The following is a 19783-nucleotide window of genomic DNA, read 5'->3' on the forward strand; positions in this document are numbered from 1 at the left end:
AATTCCTCATTTTTAGATAATGTCTTCTAAAATTTTGACCTTGAAAATATCCCCTTCTGTGCCTGTTTTCAATGACAAAATGATATTGTATAGCCGCTGCAAAAATAATAGCCGAAAAAATATATAAAAATATGTATATTTTTTTTGTATATATATATATATATATATATACATTTAAAATTTTTGTTGATTTTTCCACAAAGAAAAGTTAAAATTTGAAAAGAATAGAGCCACCTGGATCACTTCTAGGCATATTATTAAAGCAAACAAATAACCATGTTGTGTTATCCCTTTTAGTCCGTGGCAGAAACTGTTTACATTTGATAGCGGAAAAAGTATATAAAATTTGTATAATTTTTGTATATTAACATACAAAATGTATATATAGACAAAAATATATATATAAATTTTATACATTTTTTCGGCTATTATTTTTATAACGGTTACATAGTGTCATTTTCTAATTTCGACCAAAATAGACCTACCCTCAAAGATAAGGGACAATGTTGGCCAAAAACTCTAATTTGTTCATTGGAAACACACCAAATAATCCTAGGCTCTTTACTCCAAGGACAACTTTGGAAAAAGAAGTTAGTTCCTTTTTGATATCTGAAAAAATCAAATATTGTGGAGTACAAACAAAAAAAACCAAAAATTTAATTAAAGTGGACCGGAGGAAGTAGTAAATTGGGGTATTATCACTTTTAGCCCGCACTAGAAACAATTTATACTCGGTAGCCCGAAAAATATATAAAATTTGTATATAACTTATATAATGTATATATATACAAAAAATATACATTTTTCGGCTATTATTTTTATAGCGGCTATGTAGTGTCATTTTCCCTAATAATAAATTGGTTATTTTGCCCTCTATTTTCTCATAATTTGCCGACATACGAATTGCTACAAGTAAGAGAAATAAGAGAGAGAAATCTAATGGTTGAAACTACAAGAAACATAATTGTGATACACCTAACCCTCAACCGTAGTTTCTGTAAATATGTTTAAATATATTTATTTTATCCTACTGAAAGACTATATACAAATATATTATACTATTATACTCCAAAGAAAAGCTCTACTGGAACTCTGGAAATGAACCACTATAATAAATGGTGCTGATATATATACAATAAATGCTTAGGGGTCCATGAAGTCACTCTTAACCACCTATCAATTAATGAGGAAGATAAGTAGCTCAACCCCCACAAATTTGTAACCAAATGGCAAAATTAAACAATCAAATACCTCCTCCGTCTCACAATATGTGTCGTAATTCTTTTGTGCACGTTCTTTAACAAAGAATAGTTTTTGACTACTTTATCCTTATTAAATATTTTCTCAATTTGCATCATCTCTTTCAATAATATTATCCATATTTTTACTAAATGTGAATGCAATTGATTATTAAGAGTAAAAAGGAAAAATATAATCAATTTTGTCTTGAATTCTAAAAAGACAAATAATTTGAGACAACTATTTTTAGTAACCATGACACATATTATGAGAGGAAGGGTGTACTACACAACACTTCACTTATGCTTCCAATATTTATTTTTTGAGAAGCAATGACCGCTGCATTTATGATTATATACGGCGTGATCGTGTTTGATGTCTATACCAGCTTGAATGCTAGAACAATCTACATCGCGTTTTCTATTTTGATTGAAAGTGGTATTTGTTTTGTCATCTTTTGAGATGTTGACCGGTTCAATTTGTGTACATCTTGTCTATTTCACTAAATACTGTAACCTTCGAGCAACACCAATGTTAATGTTCGGTAATTCTGTCTACCACGGCTTAGATAGATAGGACTCAGTCACCTAATAATTTTTGTTTTTGCACAAATGTCAGGTCTATCATGGTTTTCACCCATTTCATTGAGGGTAGTTTTTATTTTTTCACTAGGCATGTCAAGTTAATTTATATCTATCCTCTTCTCAATTTCAACTCAACAGTCAGTCAAATAATCATGGTCAATTGCCTTTATTCATTTCTTTCAAAGACTTGATTTTTCTAACATCCCATCTTCCTCTTATTTTCTTTCTTGAAGTTGGCTATAAAATTCAACAAACAAGAGGAAATTAGTTACCTTGAAGGTGGGGTTGAATCTTCTGCTTTCCATTCCTTTTCTCCGACTAATTACAGGTGCAAGGAAGAAACTGATGGAGGTGAAGGCAGAAGCAACAGCAATGGAGCCAAACAATGATGTACTTCTTTCTGAACACAGACTGAAGCAGGAAATAATAGAAAAAGAACAGATTCAAGTGAAATGCAACGATACAATTACTGAACAAGAGAATTACAAAATTGAACTAATGAGAGCTGTTATTGAAAAGCAAGATCCTTCTTCCAAGGTATTACTATACTATTTCCCACAGCATTGCAGCATTTCTCTCATTATCTTGCTAACTATCCTTATTTGCTTTCTTTTTCCCTATTGGAGAAAAAGATCAAGACTTTTTATAAAATGTAAAAGGATTTTGTTGCTTGTTTCCAGGAAGTAGATGAATATGCATTAAGAAGGTTTCTTCGAGCTCGAGATCTTGACGTAGAAAAAGCATCAACAATGTTCTTGAAATACCTTAAATGGAGGCAAAGCTTTGTACCAAAAGGATCCATTTCAGTGTGTGAGATACCAAACGAGATTGCACAGAACAAGATGTTCATGCAAGGTGTGGACAAACAAGGACGTCCTATTGCTGTAGTTTTTGGTGGCAGGCATATACAAAACAAAATAGGAGGTGTTGAAGAGTTCAAACGTATGACTTTCCTTTTACCTTTTTACTAATTTCACTTGGCCTGCTGCTTCATGGTCAGTGAAGATGGCTATTGAACCAGTCAATTTCTCACACTCAAGTCTTTCTTTGATTCCTCAGGTTTTATAGTCTTCGCTCTAGACAAACTGTGTGCAAGGTACAGTATTTAAAATAATAGCAGCTTTATTCCTCCGTTGTTATTTTCCAAAATCAGTTGAAAACATCAGTAGCAAACTCCACCATGGAAGACCTGTTTTCCATAAAACAAATTATTGAGTACTGGAATATTACTACTCAAAAAGAGTGGAATAGTTATAGAGAATGAAAAAACACATCATAAATTATGGGGTTTCATTGATGAATCAGGACCTCGCCAGGAAGAGAGAAGTTCGTGATAATCGGAGATCTCCAAGGTTTTGGCTATTCAAACAGTGATGTTCGTGCCTATCTTGCGGCTCTATATATCGTACAGGTTTAGTTAACTTCATTCTTTCCTAGGAATAGAAGCTTACCATATTCTAGTCCTTAATCTAAAAGACATCCATTTTGCAGGATTGCTACCCCGAAAGACTCGGAAAAGTACTTCTTGTTAATGTCCCCTACTTCTTTTGCACATTATGGAAGATGTTGTATCCTTTCATAGACAATAACACCAAGAAAAAGGTGAGGTTCTAAAATCTTTCTATTTTGCATAAAAGGTAGATAAACCAATGCTAGAGTTCAGTCATGCTTGACTGTTGACTATAACTTGTATCACATCATCTTCACCAAACTAATTTCCATATTCACAGATCATGTTTGTGGAAAGCAAACGACTTAGAGCAACCTTACTTCAAGATATCGATGAAAGCCAGCTTCCGGAGGCTTATGGAGGCAAAATGCCATTAGTTCCTATACAGGACGCCTAAGCAAGTAATTGCACTATCCCTTTAGCTCACTCGAGAAGTTTCAACCTGATCGAGTTGACAATGCTCTCTTCTAATAGCTGTGAGGGGGAAAAAATTGCAAAATATACATTTTACATTTATATGCATTACTAAGTATTCAGCTTCTACATAAAAAGTAAATGATATATTGTTGTCCACCTGAGGGTCTTTCGGAAAACAGTCTCTCTACCCCTTCGAGGTAGGGGTAAGGTCTGCGTACATACTACCCTCCCCAGACCCCATTAGTGGGATGTCACTGGGTTGTTGTTGTTGTTGTTGTCCACCTGATCTTCCAGTTCATTGGCTTTGTTTTGATGTTTTCAACTTCCATCTCCATCAAACATTTTGATATGACAAACTGGATTACGTTCGACCTCAATTCTGCAACAAGTGAAATACAGTTATAACAGAGTTCAATCAAATCATTTTTATGCTTTGCAGCGGTTAAATGTATGTATTTTTATTTTATTTTTTTATTTTTTGCGTTTCTGTTGAGGCAAGATACACCCACTATATAGCTCATGACATTTCCACAGATGAGTTGCTTGTAAATATATTGATACTACTGCAATTAAGAAGAAAATGCATTTTGAACGTTGAGCATATTTGAAGAGAAACTGTATTGAGCATGAGAATAATGGCTGCAAAAGCAGGAGAACCTAAAAACAGCTACGTCCTAGCATCTTGTGTGTGTTTCTTTTGGCCTGCAACATCTTTAATTCCATGCTCAGCCTCAGTGCCCTCTCTTGTACAGGTGAAGGACAAAAGTTTAAGGTTAAATAAGCGCACAGAAATTTGGGCAACTTCTTGACCCGATTAATACAGTATGAGTATTCTTCGAGTAAGCCAAACAGTACCACTTCATACTAGCAGCATGTTGTAGTGATAATTCACCAGAGAAACATCTTTTTAGTTGTTACAGACCTAAATAAATATACAAAAATTTCCCCATTCTAACAATTCCTTTCAATTAGTTTAAACTTTTAAATGAGGCGGTTCACGCAATTCAACAGTAGACCTTTGGTATTCAATAGGAAGAGACAGGGCATTTGTAATTATGTAGCCACTTAAATATTTGAACTGGTAGAGTGTTTGATGGTATATTTCCAGAATTTGATTTCCAATGTGAAAGAAGAGAACTAACACAAACATGTCCAGTAATGCAGAACCATCATTTATCAAAGAAACTTACAAAGCTTTCGCTGCATCGTTTGAAAACTTGCATTCTGTAAACAAATGCAATGAATTCTCAGATAATCAACTTTAAAGTAAAGGGAAATATTAAAGGAAAGTCAAATATTACTTGAAAACTTGCATTCTGTAAACAAATATTATTTGACAAAAGATACGGGTAGGGTTCAAACAACATCTCTGACAAAAGATAACAAATATTTGACTTCTCACATACAATAAGATGCATTAACTGATATTGCCATTAATTTACCCCTACTTCTCTCTCTCTCTCTCTCTCACACACACACACACACACACACACAAAAAAAAAAAAGTGTGTTTATAAGGTCAGATGCCATCTAAAGTGAAGCTTAAGAAGATTGGAGAAGCTATTACAGAAATTTACATCACAATCCAAAATGTTTGACTACCCTTGACACATCAAAAATTACAGGTGGAAATTCGATTCAACAGTCACATGTATTGTTTCTCCTCTAGAAGAAATGACCACATGAATGTACCCTTTTTTTTTATATATAAGTAGTCTTTCTCATGTATCTACTGGAAGTTTTATCTGAAACAACAAAAGCCACTGTCCTCCCTTGTCCAAGAAAGTCATAAAGTCAAGAGTACTGCACTGCCTGCAATGAAGCTTCATCTACTATATCTATAAATTATGTGAACTACTGGTTACTTAAGGCTATTTTTTATTTGATGACTAACTCGACGCTGCCGTTTTCTCAAGGTAATTTGACTTTTTCCGTATTCAATTTGTCTAATTTGCCAATCTAATCCAGTTTCCATCCAAAGAGAAAGACTTGAGCAATTACATAGTAACAAGATATACCAGTTTCCATCCAAAGAGAAAGATTCAAACACTTATATAGCAACAGGATATTCATGAAAGAGAGAGTTCATACATCAAAGACCAGAAAATAAACTAAGAAATCACCTGGATGTATTATTCAGCGAGTTCTTCCATAGGCAGGGATGTCTTATGTCAGAGCTTGGAGCTGCAGCATATGGACATAAATAATTTTGGCAGTGATTGTAACCTGTGAGTTTTAATCCTTTACGTAACGAATACTTCAGGAGGTCATCATCTAAGTGGTGCTTGTACAAGGAGTGCACACAGCAGATAGGATGCTAGAAACAGACAAGATAAGAGCCACACGAAACTTTGAGACATCCACGATAAGTTGTCTACTTCACATCAATTACCAAACTCAATTGTTACTTCAAAGAATCACTACCAGTAATCCCCACAACTACAATAACCATCTACAAAGTGATGAAAGCGGATTCTGTCCCTCACAATGATCTCCCTATTCAACACCTTTGCTACCACTTTTATCCAAGAATGGCAATCTGGACAAGTACGAAGATTTTTTGAAACTTGAATGTGAGTTCCAGGAATAGATTTTAAGATCCCATAGGCTAATGCCAATTTTTCACTATGGTAACTCAAATTTTCCTCCTTTTCCTCATCAGAAATATCCATCAAAACCAACTCGGTCGTGGAAATAAATCCTTCCAATTTGGTTCGATGAATCAATTCCTTCAGAGTTTTATATATTAGTTCAGCTTCAGGATGTGATCGGTCACCTGCCTTGAACTGGTGAACAATGTTACCTACTTCAACCCAACTTTTCCCACTACTTTTACGAACTCCTTTCCGTTTCATCACACATCTAACTTTCTCAGCGCTATCCCATTTATTAGTAGAACAATAAATGTTAGACAGTAAGACATAATCTCCGCTGCCAAGATGAGATATTTTTGTGCTAGCAACTTCACCCATCTCAGAACTTTTGTGAATTCTAGAAGCACTGAGAAATGTCCTCCATATAACTGCATCAGGCTGTATTGGCATTTCCTTGACCATTGTATAAGCTTCATCAAGCAGTCCAGCTCTGCCTAGCAGATCAACCATTGCTCCATAATGCTCAAGTTGCGGTTCCATCAAATACATACTTTTCATAAGATCAAAATACTTCCAACCCTCTTCAACCAACCCACAATGACTACATGCTGTTAGAAGTCCAATAAAAGTAATACTATCAGGTGAAACATTTTCTGGCCCCATCTGTGAGAATACCCCAATTGCGTCTAAAGCAAGACCATGGATTGCTAATCCATTAATCAGCGCATTCCAGACAGAGACATTCGTACGTTTAACACTATCAAAAATTCCTCTAGCTATCTCGATTCTTCCACATTTCGAGTACATATCAATCAAAGCAGAAGAAAGAATGTAATTTAGCTCAATCTTTTTCTCAGTCATTAAGTGATGTACCCATTTAGCATGATCAATGGCTCCAAGTCTAGCACATGCAGTAATAATAGACGCAAAACTGTATCCATCTGGTTCAACATTAGACCTCAACATCTTTCTGAAGACACTGAGTGCCTCCTTAAACATGTCATTTTTGACATAACCTCCAATCAGTGAGTTCCAAGTAACCAAATCCCGAAGGGGAACTTCATTAAATATCTTCTTGGCAACATCAACTGCCCCCATCTTCATAAAACTAGCAATCATTAAATTAGCAGAGACTGCATCAAAATAACCGGTAGGAATTTCATCGAGCAGCTGACGAGCAAGATTGAGTTTATCACAAGACACATATGTCACTACCATCAAAGAAACAAGAGAGGGATACATTCCATAACCAAGCTTAATAACATAAGCATGTGTGCCAACTGTAGTTCTCAAATTTGGTGACTTCTTACATCCTTCCAGAATGCATAACAACCTGTGATGATCTGTAAGAAGCAGAAGTCACCTTTAAGCAGAAAATGTAACATTTAGTACAAAAATAGTCAGTTACCTAAAAAAAAAAAGACAAGATTTTTCTATTCACATTTTTGAATCAAGCTCGTGAGATTAGTAGTAAAAGGGGATGGAAGAGAGCTTTAAAATCCAGCAACATTTTCAGCATATGTGAGTAGCCCGTTCTACATATATGTGTATGCATATAAATTGTTTGTAATTCAGTGGATTTTATACTCACAGAAAAACACAAAGAGTCAATTTTTGAGATTAGACTATTAGAAAGTCAGTAAATATTTATGGAAACTATCTAATATGTAAGAGATAAAGAGTGGTAAAAACCTTGTGAATAATGACACTCTGGTGGAGAAAAAGAGTTAGAGCTGAGATTCTGACGCCATAACGGAAATGAGGAATGATAATAATGATAATAATAATAATGTAGTATTCTCCGACTGCGGGCAATACTCAACATCCTTCAAATTCCTTTCTAATTTTTATGGCTTATGACTGCATTTTCATGCGCAGAACATTGATGAATTCAAGTGTTTCTACCAGGCGTTGCTCCATTCTTGATGATCATGATTGGGCCGAAGAATAACGGTCCGTATGGATGTTCTAAAGAGGCCCATGCTATTTGGGTTTGGGTGCGAAAGAAATTCAAAAAGAGATTTTTTACCCTTCAATGTTTAAGGTTTGATATAATTACATTTAGTATACCAAATTACCAATTATATACCATAATGTATTTTAAGAGGTACAATTAATGCAGCATATATCCCTCCTTAATTCAAAGTACCGTATATTTAAAATTTTCTGTCACAACCCATTCTATTTTATTTTATGTTTTAAGATAAGGACCTTTTATCTAAAGCATAGATCTTCAAAATTCACAAAAGCGACAACCAAAAGGAACAAATCAAAAGAAAAAAAAATTATGCCAAGATAAAGGCCGAAAGAAGGTTCGAAAATATTAATCACCAAGGTAAACTCCATCCAAAAGTAAACAAGAAATAAGAACATTTACCAAAATAGTACAGATAAATTATGAGCAGATCCGCACTATTGATAAGGCATATCGTAGCACCCACTACTTTCAGCTAGTGCTACATATTCGTATAGGTGAAAATTACCAAATCTACTAACTCTAAAACCTGAATCCAAGCTAAGCACAATATTAGTTAATTGTTCATCAGATAAAAATCGTAGATCTGCTTCATTCCTCAAATAGAACCATAAATTCTCATTCAATTGTAGCTTGATTGGTACTTTCGACATAATTGCGTTTTTCTGCAAAAGATTTTGTAGAAGTTTTAGTCGTTTTGAATTTGTGAAAACAGAAAACAATGCATCTACAATCAGAATACAAATAATCTACAATTCATCTACAAAATATCTACAAACTGGGTATATTGAATTTTAATATTCCAATTCCCATTCGATTGTAGTTTAATTGGGATTTTCGACATAATTGCGTTTGTTGCAGAAGACTTGTAGAAGTTTTAGTCATTTTTGATTTGTGAAAACAGAAAACAAAGCATCTACAATTAGAATACAAATATTCTATAATTTATCTACAAAATATCTACAAACTGAGTACATTGAATTTTTATATCCCAAATCTCATTCAGTTGTAGCATAATTGAGATTTTTGACATAATTACGTTTTTTTCAGAAGATTTATAGAAGTTTTAGCCATTTTTTATTTGTGAAAACAGAAAATAAAACATCTACAATCAGAATACAAATAATCTACAATTTCTGCAATATGTCTTCTTCTTCTTCTTCTTCTTCTTCTTCTTCTTCTTCTTCTTCGGGTTTCAATCTGAAATTCAGTCAAAACCAAGTCTAATCTTCACCAAAACCCCTCAAAATTGAGATATAAACTCCAAACCATATTCCCGGTTATTTTCAACAACACCCAATCCAAACAAATAATGATTTTTGAAAACCCAAGATTGAATTCAAAGCTTTCAAGCTTTTTAATGGTTGTCAATAGTGGAATTGCTGCTCTCTTTTCATTTGCTTTGTATTACTGAAATTTGCGATTGAGAAATAGAGAGACATGCAGAGAGAATGTCGACAAACTAAGCTTTTACATAACTGATTTCTACAATTTGATTCGAATTTGTTGACGATTTTGTCTTTTTTTTTTGATTTGTGGCTTAAGGAAAAATATCGAAGAACAGCGTTTTGGCAGAAAAGAGTCTATGTAATTTGATTTTAAATTGAAGATATAGGATTTGCGTTTCAAATTTGATCTGAAGGTCGCTAAATCAATTAGAATATTTTGTTCCTGATTTGTAGCGCGCCTAATTAGGAAGGAATCAACTCCTAATAATTAGTATTTAATGAATGGTATAATAATTGTAGAAAAACTGTGAACATGACGGGTAAATATGAAACTATGCACATTTTTGGTAATAAGGTTTCATATATGGTATAGAAAGGAAAAAGTCTCATTCAAAAATAGCGTCATTCAAAAATAGTCACATTTTCAAAAGTAATCGAAATTTAGTCACTTTTCATGTGAAGATAAACCTGAACGAAAGCGATGTTCAAAATCCGAAAAATACTCCAACATGGTATACTGAAACTCCAGTATAATACATTGAAGTTCCAGCATAAGTATACTGGAGTTCTAGTATAATATACTGGTCCAACATAATATGCTAGAAGTTCATACACAAGTGTTCCAGTCTCCAGTATATTAAGCTGGAACTTTCCGCGTGTTAGAGTTCCAGCATAATATATTGGAAGTTCATACACAGGTGCACCAATCTCCAGTATATTACGCTGAAACTTTCTGTGTTGCAGCAAAATAGTGGCTCTTTTTAATGACTTTGCAAATGCTAACTATTTTTGAATGATCAGTCTAAAAATTGACTAACCCGTGCTTTTTTTTACACCTATCGCTATCAGTAGCCTTCAACATTTGCAAAACTAGACAACATTTGCCAGTGTATTTTACACACTTACTAGTTATAGCAAGTTAATTAGTACTCCCCCCGGGGGGGAGAGGGGGGCGGAAAGCCCAAGACTACAATTCACTTTACTATAAATATTTACCTATAGTTGAATAGTAGTAATGTAATAGTATTTAAAATTATATTTTAAAATTATATTAGTATATGTTTATGTATAAAACTTAAAAACTCATATGGATTTTGAGGGTGCAAACAGTGAGACTGAGAGGGACGGTATTCAGGGGAAAAATGATACTGACTGTATAACCGCTGTAAAAATAATAGCCCAAAAAATATATAAAATTTCTATATTTTTTTGTATATATACATTATGTATGTTACATACAAAAATTATATACTTTTTTGATTAAGAGGTGTAAATAGTTTTTGGCGTGGGTTAAAAGTGATAATACCCCGCATTTAGGGGCCTAAGAGCTGGTCTCTCCTTTAACTAGTAAAGGAATGGAGGATTTGCATTTATACCCAGTTTTTGGGCCACCTTTTAATTTATACCCGCTTTCCAAAAAAAATTGTAAGCGTACCCATTTTTCTCGTAGCTTAGCAAAAATGTATGTTTGAAGTTTGAACTTCATAATTTTTTGCCTGAAGTTTGACCTGACTTGCAAAGGCAATCACGCAAACTTTAGTTCATAAGCAAGGACAAACTTCAATTTAATTGTGTATGTCTGAAGTTTGAACTTCATAATTTTTTGCATGAAGTATAGCCTTATCAAAGCAAAATTTTAGATATTTTTGCCTGAAGTTTGACCTGACTTGCAAAGGCAATCACGCAAACTTCAGTTCAATTGTGTACTTCAGATATTTTTCTATGAACTTCGGATATTTTGACATAAACTTCAAACATTTGGTTATGAACTTCAGATATTTGGCTAAGATTGTCAAACATATGGTGTATATACTTCAGATACTAAAGTATAAACTTCAGACATTTGAGTCTAAAGTTACGCGTTGCTATTGGCGAATTTCAGATGGCCAAGTCTAAAGTTTTATTTAATAATTCCAGTCCGGCGAGGCAACACTACCAATGAAACCATGTATTACCAAGAAACCGAAATTCGGAGAGCGAAGATGACGTTTTATTCTTGCATATTGCCATGAACTAAGAGATACAGTTCAACATGAACTCTCAAGATCCTAAACTGGGGAACTCATCAGAAAAGAAGAGGAGGAAAAAATGGACGCATAGGTCAGGAGGAAGAAGAAAAGGCATCTAAAGTTATTAAATTAGGGTATTGGTTAAATAATTTTAAAAATATGGGTACGTTAAATGAGGGCGTCCAAATAGAGTGCCCCGTGCAATTTTAGTAAAGAAACGAGAAAGTAGTTTATGAAATAAGTGCTCTTTAGAAATTATTTGTATTGCATGATTTTTTTTTAAAATTTTTGGTGGAAACTCTGTAAGACTTCTCGTTAGTTTACTAATCTATATTTCGTTTTAAAAAGAAGATGGATGAATTTTTATTTTTATAGACAAATTTAGCACATTAAATTAACGAGGACAAAATCTGAATAGTGGGCTCAACACTAAACTAATGTGTTTTTGTTCTCACATGTCAAAATTCTGAAAATGAAAAAAAATTAGGGGCAAAATATAAAATTGGTAAGTCCGCTAAACTAATTGCGGTTGCTGGTCGAAAAATATATATATTTTTATATAATATATTTTATCGACTATTATTTTTTAAAGCGGCTAAATATATTTATTTTTTCAAATACTGATACTAGTAGAAAAGCAGCACGTAAGAGTAATGGGCCATATTTATTTTCGGGTACTGGGTTATTTTGGTCCTTATTCTTGACCCATCAAGAAATGGGCACCATATTAGAAGTTGATAGTCATTGAAAAATAGCCACTATTTTGCTGCAACACGGAAAGTTCCAGCATAATATACTGGAGATCGGTGCACCCGTGTATGAACTTCCAGCATATTATGCTGGAACTCCAACACGCGAAAAGTTCCAGCATAATATACTAGAGATTGGAGTATCTTTGTATGAACTTCCAGCATATTATGCTGGACCAGTATTGTCAATTTTGAATATTATTTTTGTTCAAATTTATCTTTACATGAAATATGGCTAAAATTTCGATTAGTTTTGAAACTGTGGCTATTTTTGAATGATCACTCGTAAATGTGGCTATTTTTAAATTTCTCCTTACTATTTTGGCCCGTATTCTTGACCCATCAACAAATGGGCAACTATATAAGTTGATACCGCCTCCGAAATCTGAAGGCTGGCTTAATTCACAAGCCAGCATTTTTTTGCAGAAATAGTCCCCTTTTTTCTCTCTCAGCGCAGGTCTTCTTTTTTCCTTCTCCCAATACTACTCGTTTCGCTCCTGTGAATTCCAACCCTTTCCGGCTGCCCTAAGTTCATCGTCGCCTGCGCAGGTTTAGTATTTTTTATCTCATACTGTAACTTTTCTGTAAAGTCCCATATTTTGAGGAGGAAACAAAACTTGCTACCATGAACTACTCAATGATATTTGGTGAATATTAGAGAATTCAACTGCCTATTTGTATGGGGTTCTAGTATTATCCTGAGGAAGAAAGTAGGATACTTTGTTTATTTTTGTATTTGATGTTATTACTTATTAGTTGTTCATAATTTAAGAAAGATAAAATTGCACTTTTTGATACATAGATTTAAGGGCCGTGCTTTTTGGTGCAGTTAATACCCTAATTTTAGCATTTACATATAAAAATGGGATTTTTTTTTTCTCCTTTTGATAACTGTGGTGCTCAAGCCAGTTTGTACACGCCTAGGGTAACCTTTTATCTCTCCCCAACACATGTACCGGGTAACTGTCCATCAAGGCTTGGACAAATGTGAAGAAATCACTTAGTGTTTCTGTGTAAAAATGTGATTTGTTTTGATGTTTTTAACTTTTGGGTGGAAAAAATTCACGTATCTTGCAGATGTTAGGCTTTTAACAACTAAAGCCTGTTTTCATCTTTATTGTGTATAAAACTCATCAATTGACATCAAATCGCTAATATCATAATTAGGAAGAAAAAAAAGGTAGGACAAAACACATGCCCTCTAAAAAGTAGGTAGCTAAAAATAATGCAATTTTGCCTTAGAAGAAATGTATCCAGCACAATATTCTAGTTTCTCTCTCATTGGACACTAACGGAAGTTTCTTTTCATTATTTTCTTTATGAGACACAGAGAGAAGTAGTAGCAAGTATAGCAAAGTTAATGTTTTTAACTGTGGATGTACATCTGTTTTATGCATATTTTCTTGTTTATATTTTGTTTTTACATAGAAATTTTATTCAAGATGCTTGATCTTATTGTAGGTTACTTGATTCGAAGTTTGTTAGTGTTGCTACACCAGATCGTAACTTATATTTCTGATTTCCATAATGGTAAGTGCAATTCAAACTTTGCTCCAATATTTCCGCCATATCGTGTCTAATTCGCTTTATCTGATTTCCTTGACCATGTGCGTAACTTAAAATGGATGGTTTGTTGGAATCTCCCTTGGGTGAACTTTATCTAATCTTGAAGCTGGTTACTTGACTTACTTGATTCAGTTATTCTTTCTTTCTCTATATACATTGGCTAGAATCTGGCATTTTTACAGCCTACCTATATATGTCTGCCACTTCCTTCCTAGGAATGGTAACGGAAAGTCTGGAAAGTCTTCTTTTGGAGATGAATCTGAATGTAATTGGTGTATACATATTACATAGGCTGATTTATTGGGTGTCTGTTGCTTTTATAGAATGACTAAAGAAGAACCAGGAACACTACCCCCCCCCCCCCCCCCCCCCCAAAAAAAAAAAAAAGAAAAAAAACCCATAGGATTAGGATCCATATCCGGGACGAGATAGTATTGAAGAAACATGCTACATTTGTCATATGGATGGAGACTATAGGGGGTTGTGCAATGAAACAAAGCTCCAAATTATTTAGTTGGAGGCTTCATTATCAAAGTGGGAAAACGCTTGACAAGAAGGATAAACAAAAACATGCATACAACAAAAGTTATATATGCTGCCAGATGACTTCACAAAACCTTTATCTTAGCGCCTTGAGATAGAAAACAATGAGAACGAAGATAGAAACTATTAAGTGCTTGGTGTATAATTAGTAACAGATCAACATGCTTAATTGCTTGATATACAAGTACTTGGTGTAACATAGTAAATTAGAACGATGGGATGACAAAACATGTTACTTCAGGTCCTTTAGATGCCGATACTGATTGTACGAAAATAATTGAGATGGGCGGGATGCAAGGTGAGGGACAGGAAAAGTAACGACTGTTGGAGATGGAAGAGGGGAAAAAGGCAGATAGACCGATGTATGGTGAAAGGTGGCTGTGGGTTTTTTTCAATTGAAATTTTTTGTATTTGTCTTAACATTCTATGCTTCTGTCAGTTTTACCAAATTCCCTTATTAACTTTAGGAAATTACTCAGAATACTCATCTATTAACGGGCACAGGATCCTGGAGGAGTATTACAGGATAGCTATGCCGTTGGAAATACCTACCAAAGCAAAAGACAAGTATGAAGGATTGTGACCAGTAATGGTATATTTGAGTGACAAGCTGAGTGTCATAGTATATGAAAGTTAATATGGATGTGTGGTCATATAATATTTGATAAAATTAGAAATAATCACATCCGACATAGGATGCCAGTAACATACATAAATGATAAATAAGAATAGGTCACCTAAGATGATTTGGCCATATCCTACAAATAGTTTCAAATTCATCATTCATAGACCCATGACCCCACGGCGACGGGAAGTTCTTAAAATGGTCCAGGCAGGCCTAAAATCACATGAAGTGGTATTGTCACATAAAATCACATAGATTTAGCTAAGAACACAATGGAAGTAAAAGATGGATATAAGTAATACCAACTAGTTGGAATTATGTTGTTGCTACTTTTGTATTAGGTTAGATGTTTGTTAGGATTCCTTTTAGTCTGATAAACGATTTTTTTTTTGTCATTGTACGGGTTCTCTAGTTTTAGAGAATTCTTAATTTATTTTAAAAGACAAATTACTATGTATCGGAATGATATAAGCCCAAACAGAGCAAAGCTGTTATAGCAGATTCATATAGCCGAGTGCAACTGGTGTGGAATTTAGGTGTAGTTATTGTTGTATGGATTCACGCTGGGAGCAACATAGCATGTTTTAGTATAGTACGAGCCTACAGAAACTGAAAATATACATCGAAGTAAGTGATGGAAATTTTTGAGATGAAGCAATTATGTCTATCTTCTAGATAAAAAAGGTGTATCTTATATTTCAATAGGAGATGTATGCATTTGAATGTATCTGAAGTTGATAGTCTGATTAGAATTTCTCAACTCCTTATGCAGTAAGGTTTTGAGCTTGAGCTTTCTGTATTGCACACCTCAATATGCCTACTTGGTGCTTTTTCAATAATATTTCTCTTACCTTGATTTAAAAAAAAAATGCATGCACTTGAATGGTGCATACTGATGCAAGTACATGTCTATTTTTTAACTTTTTAAATAACTACAACACATAACATATATATCTTCCATCTAATGTGAATGGAACTCTGAAATAGCATCGGCTGTTATTTCCAAATAAGCTCCTTTTTTAGCCTGTAAAATCTTCCAGAAAACAACATAGCTTTTCAAAGTTTGGAGTTCCTCGGAAAACGAAATGGAAAGCTTACAGACATCTTCCAGTCCATACACAACTGTAGATTTTTCCTCCGAATGTCCTTTCTAGGTTAACTATAGTAAGAGTATATTTTGTACCAAAGATTGCTTGTTACTTTAACACCTCTCACGTCTTCTCATTGCAGGCTGCGAGAATCCTTGCAAACTTGCTTGTTATGGGTTCTGGAATAATGGTAAGGGCCTTCGCCCAGGCATATCGTCAAGCTCTCGCAAGTAAGTTTTCATTGACATACACTAATCTTTTCTTTCGTATAGAAAATATCTCTTTTCTACTACTATTTGTTTTTTCCCCCTGTGTGAGGGGGAGGGGAGGAGAGGCTTAAGTAGCTTTTCTATGGCTCTTATTTTTGAGGCATAAGCACAATTTTACTTGAGGGAGAAGCGTGAATGTGAATCTTCCGCCATGTAATGCTGCAAACAAAACCTATTTTGATTCGTTCAAGTTACAATGCTCCTAGATTAAAAAACAATGGTCCTTCAAGTGCCGATGCCCCTAGATTGCAAAAGAATCGATAGAACATGTGATAGGTTAATTATCCCATTAGCTAATGTGCTTGAAGCTTGGCATTTATATCTCTTGCAATCTTGTGGATTGACAATCGAACCATGCTTGGTTAATGGTAGATGCGTCCAAAAACGGTGTTGCTCAAGAAGCAGTACAGAATATCAAAAGAGCAAGCAAAAATATGACAGAGTCAGAGGCTAGGCAAATTCTTGGGGTTGCAGAGCATTCATCATGGGAAGACGTGTTGCAGGTTTGGCTTTGGTGATTTTGATTTATCATTTCCCCTCATGGTGATTTTTTTGTGCATCAACACTTGAAAGTGCTTAATTTGTTTCTTCATCTTGTCTGCAGAGATACGATAACTTGTTTGAGAGGAATGCTAAGAACGGAAGTTTTTATCTTCAGTCAAAGGTTCATAGAGCCAAAGAATGTTTAGAATCACTTTACCAGAGTAAAGCACAGGGGCCAAACTAGTTGTTCTTCCCTTGAAGTTGTCGCTGCACCACTGCTGTGACTGTTTGAGCAGACGAGAATTGTGCCCGACCACCAGATGTTTTCCTACAATGTTACATATGTATTTGATCCTCAATTGGCCCTTGGGAGAGAAGCATTTTAATTAATTACTGGTGTAGTTTGCATCACTCTTGCCTTTTCTGTCATTTTGCTTAGAAGCACGCGCCATGTCTCATGAGCTTGTGTGGTACCTGCAGATTTGATGGAAGAGTGATTATGAAATTGAAAATCTAGAGTGCCATCTCTTAATTCTGACGAAATGAAATAAATTGTGTAATTTGGCTGTCATATCTAATTTAGCATAGGCATAAGCTTGAAAACTCTAATATTAATCTTTCCTCTTTTAGTCTGGGTGTGAGCTCTCTGTCTAATATAGTTGAATTAAGACACAGGTTTTAAATGTAAATTTTTAATATGGTTAGTGACATCATATGTGTAAATAGATGATAATTTTTTTGAAAGCCTAACGTGACAAATTGTAAGGATCAGTCCTCACACCATGAACATTTCATTATTATGACTTTTATTTCTTAGTCAAAGATCCCCTCCTCTAAATAAATTCTAATTAGAAAGCATCTAAATTCGATTACATCACGATATCGATATTGCAACAGCAGCATCTAAAAAGAAGATTGATCACACTCAAAACTAATGTGTCAAGGACTTTGATATAAATTAATTGGCAGAAAGTGTGACTTATGAGCTTGCTTTTCTTTGATAAACCTTGTAATTGTCAACATTCATATGGAGGCCAATAGCTCGTTAGAAAATTTTGATCAGGACCTCTATCAGTTTCTTCACTTATAATATTCAGTCCAACCATCAGACTAATTAGAACCTGCAATAATAAAGTCAATTCACCATATCATCAAAGTTATATTTTGAACTGAAAACTGTATAAATTAAGATAAGCAAACTTCATAACAACGAACAGGGTGAGGTAACATTGTCAATAGAAGATTAAAGCCAGAACGACAAAATATAAATAATACTAGATCTTATTTTCATATACCAATGGCAAGAGATCTCTTAGCATATTTTAGGCGGAAATTTAGTGCCAAAGCTCAATATTCCAAACACTCTGGAATGATAAACTTAGCGCTCTTTGAGAAAGAAGCTAATTTTGTAGTTGTTTGTTTTACGTATAGAAAGCCAAAGTGGATTGATATTAGAAGTCCATACAATTTCATGTTAGTCAGAATTTTAGTTCAATTCAACGTCTATTTAGGCAAAGTCTATATATTACTATTTTGTCCGATATCTTCTAATAAATTATTTAACAATTTAAGGGCATTAGAGTCAGTCAATATTTTAAGGATATTTTGTCATCCAATATTTAGCGTAAAATATTCGTACTTTTATAATAATATAAATAGATATAGAATCGTATATAATTAATGTATAATATGTGTATATAACTACAAAAAGTAAATAGTTTTTCTTATTGTTTTTTTTTTCCGGTTTAATTACGCTGATTGATGGAAATGCCGTAAAGTTTGACATGGGACGAATTAACTGGGCGCCGAAACGAGTATCAGATATTTGCGGCTTTTTGTTTATCAAGTTGGAAATCACCTAAACTCTAATCTTAGCGTGTGGACCAGGGATTGACCAATCAGTTACTACATTTTATTTGGGTTTTTCCGGTAGTACTGTTTTATCGAAGTGTATTTTCATAAAACACTATCTTTTAGTAGTAATTAGTCATTTATAGATACAATTTGCTATATAACGAAATATACGTATTTTTTCTGTGGTTATAAGACGTATTTGATGTATTTAAGCTATTGTATTCATGAATACAGTAACAAAAATAGGCGTGAATCAGGGAAGTCCAGCTAATTAGTTATTGTACTCGAGTGTATTCAACTGTATTTATGGAGTGAAACATGGGATTACAACTGGACAGATTAATGTATTCGACTGTATTCACGGCGTGAAATATGTGATTACACTGTTTTTAAAATAGAAAGTGAATCAATTAACATAATAGACTCCTAATATAACTCAACAAACTCAATTATAACACACAAATTTTGTATTTTTCAGTTATAAAAAAGATTTTCAACTGCAAAATACAATGAAATGCATAGAATACAGAGGGATACATGAAATACAATGAGAAAAAAGACACTGAATACAATGAAATACATGGAATACAACGAGATACATTGAATAACAATGAAAAAAAAGATAGTGAATACAATGAAATACATAGAAATAAAACGAGATACATTGAAATGCTCTTAGAAAAAAAGGTAACAGAATCTTCAAATTGCTCAACACCAAACTTCAGACGACCTATTTTAGTCGACAATTTTCCGACGACCCATCGGATTCCGACCATGATTCCATAAGCAATTTGAATGTATCTCACTGTATTTGAAGATTCTGTACACTCTGTTTGACTTTGATAAGGACATCACTGTATTTAATAAAACTACCACCATAGACGAAGGTC

The 19783-nt window shown here is 34.0% G+C and overlaps 3 protein-coding genes across 6 annotated transcripts; 2 read left to right on the forward strand and 1 right to left on the reverse strand.

Moving 5' to 3' along the window:
- Window positions 1–1976: 1976 nt before the first annotated feature.
- Window positions 1977–8217, reverse strand: LOC142161666 (pentatricopeptide repeat-containing protein At5g50990-like). 2 transcript variants are annotated; one of them, XM_075218990.1, is made up of 6 exons: window positions 7977–8217; window positions 5814–7627; window positions 4881–4914; window positions 3848–4069; window positions 2784–3012; window positions 1977–2234 (listed from the first exon to the last, which is right to left on the reverse strand). In XM_075218990.1, the coding sequence occupies exons 1-2, from the start codon at window positions 8107–8109 to the stop codon at window positions 6111–6113; spliced, it is 1650 nt and encodes a 549-aa protein (XP_075075091.1). In that variant the 5' UTR covers window positions 8110–8217; the 3' UTR covers window positions 1977–2234; window positions 2784–3012; window positions 3848–4069; window positions 4881–4914; window positions 5814–6110. The 2 variants fall into 2 exon arrangements, with proteins under 2 accessions (XP_075075091.1, XP_075075090.1); XM_075218989.1 differs by lacking the exon at window positions 4881–4914 and having other exon boundaries at window positions 2015–2234.
- Window positions 2169–4583, forward strand: LOC142162640 (uncharacterized). Of its 3 annotated transcripts, XM_075218992.1 has the most exons (7): window positions 2169–2360; window positions 2504–2765; window positions 2883–2919; window positions 3129–3234; window positions 3315–3425; window positions 3554–3674; window positions 4443–4583. In XM_075218992.1, the coding sequence occupies exons 1-6, from the start codon at window positions 2169–2171 to the stop codon at window positions 3668–3670; spliced, it is 825 nt and encodes a 274-aa protein (XP_075075093.1). In that variant the 3' UTR covers window positions 3671–3674; window positions 4443–4583. The 3 variants fall into 3 exon arrangements, with proteins under 3 accessions (XP_075075093.1, XP_075075092.1, XP_075075094.1); XM_075218991.1 differs by lacking the exon at window positions 4443–4583 and having other exon boundaries at window positions 3554–4107; XM_075218993.1 differs by lacking the exon at window positions 4443–4583 and having other exon boundaries at window positions 3129–3198; window positions 3554–4107.
- A 4635-nt stretch (window positions 8218–12852) lies between the features above and the next one.
- On the forward strand, window positions 12853–17805 carry LOC107793788 (mitochondrial import inner membrane translocase subunit PAM16 like 2). The gene is made up of 5 exons (XM_016616228.2): window positions 12853–13014; window positions 13927–13995; window positions 16430–16517; window positions 16929–17059; window positions 17161–17805. The coding sequence occupies exons 2-5, from the start codon at window positions 13993–13995 to the stop codon at window positions 17281–17283; spliced, it is 345 nt and encodes a 114-aa protein (XP_016471714.1). The 5' UTR covers window positions 12853–13014; window positions 13927–13992; the 3' UTR covers window positions 17284–17805.
- The last annotated feature ends 1978 nt before the right edge of the window (window positions 17806–19783 follow it).

The sequence above is a fragment of the Nicotiana tabacum genome, chromosome 8, assembly GCF_000715075.1.
Source record: "Nicotiana tabacum cultivar K326 chromosome 8, ASM71507v2, whole genome shotgun sequence".
Lineage (NCBI taxonomy): Eukaryota > Viridiplantae > Streptophyta > Magnoliopsida > Solanales > Solanaceae > Nicotiana > Nicotiana tabacum.

Coding starts and splice junctions, on each gene's coding strand:
- LOC142162640 (XM_075218992.1), top strand. CDS start 2,169: ATGGAGGTGAAGGCAGAAGCAACAGCAATGGAGCCAAACAATGATGTA. Junction 2,361..2,503: donor AGCAAGATCCTTCTTCCAAG/GTATTACTATAC, acceptor GCTTGTTTCCAG/GAAGTAGATGAATATGCATT. Junction 3,426..3,553: donor ACAATAACACCAAGAAAAAG/GTGAGGTTCTAA, acceptor CCATATTCACAG/ATCATGTTTGTGGAAAGCAA.
- LOC142161666 (XM_075218990.1), bottom strand. CDS start 8,109: ATGTTGAGTATTGCCCGCAGTCGGAGAATACTACATTATTATTATTAT. Junction 7,628..7,976: donor AGAGTGTCATTATTCACAAG/GTTTTTACCACT, acceptor TGCTTCTTACAG/ATCATCACAGGTTGTTATGC.
- LOC107793788 (XM_016616228.2), top strand. Junction 16,518..16,928: donor ATATCGTCAAGCTCTCGCAA/GTAAGTTTTCAT, acceptor GGTTAATGGTAG/ATGCGTCCAAAAACGGTGTT. Junction 17,060..17,160: donor CATGGGAAGACGTGTTGCAG/GTTTGGCTTTGG, acceptor TCTTGTCTGCAG/AGATACGATAACTTGTTTGA.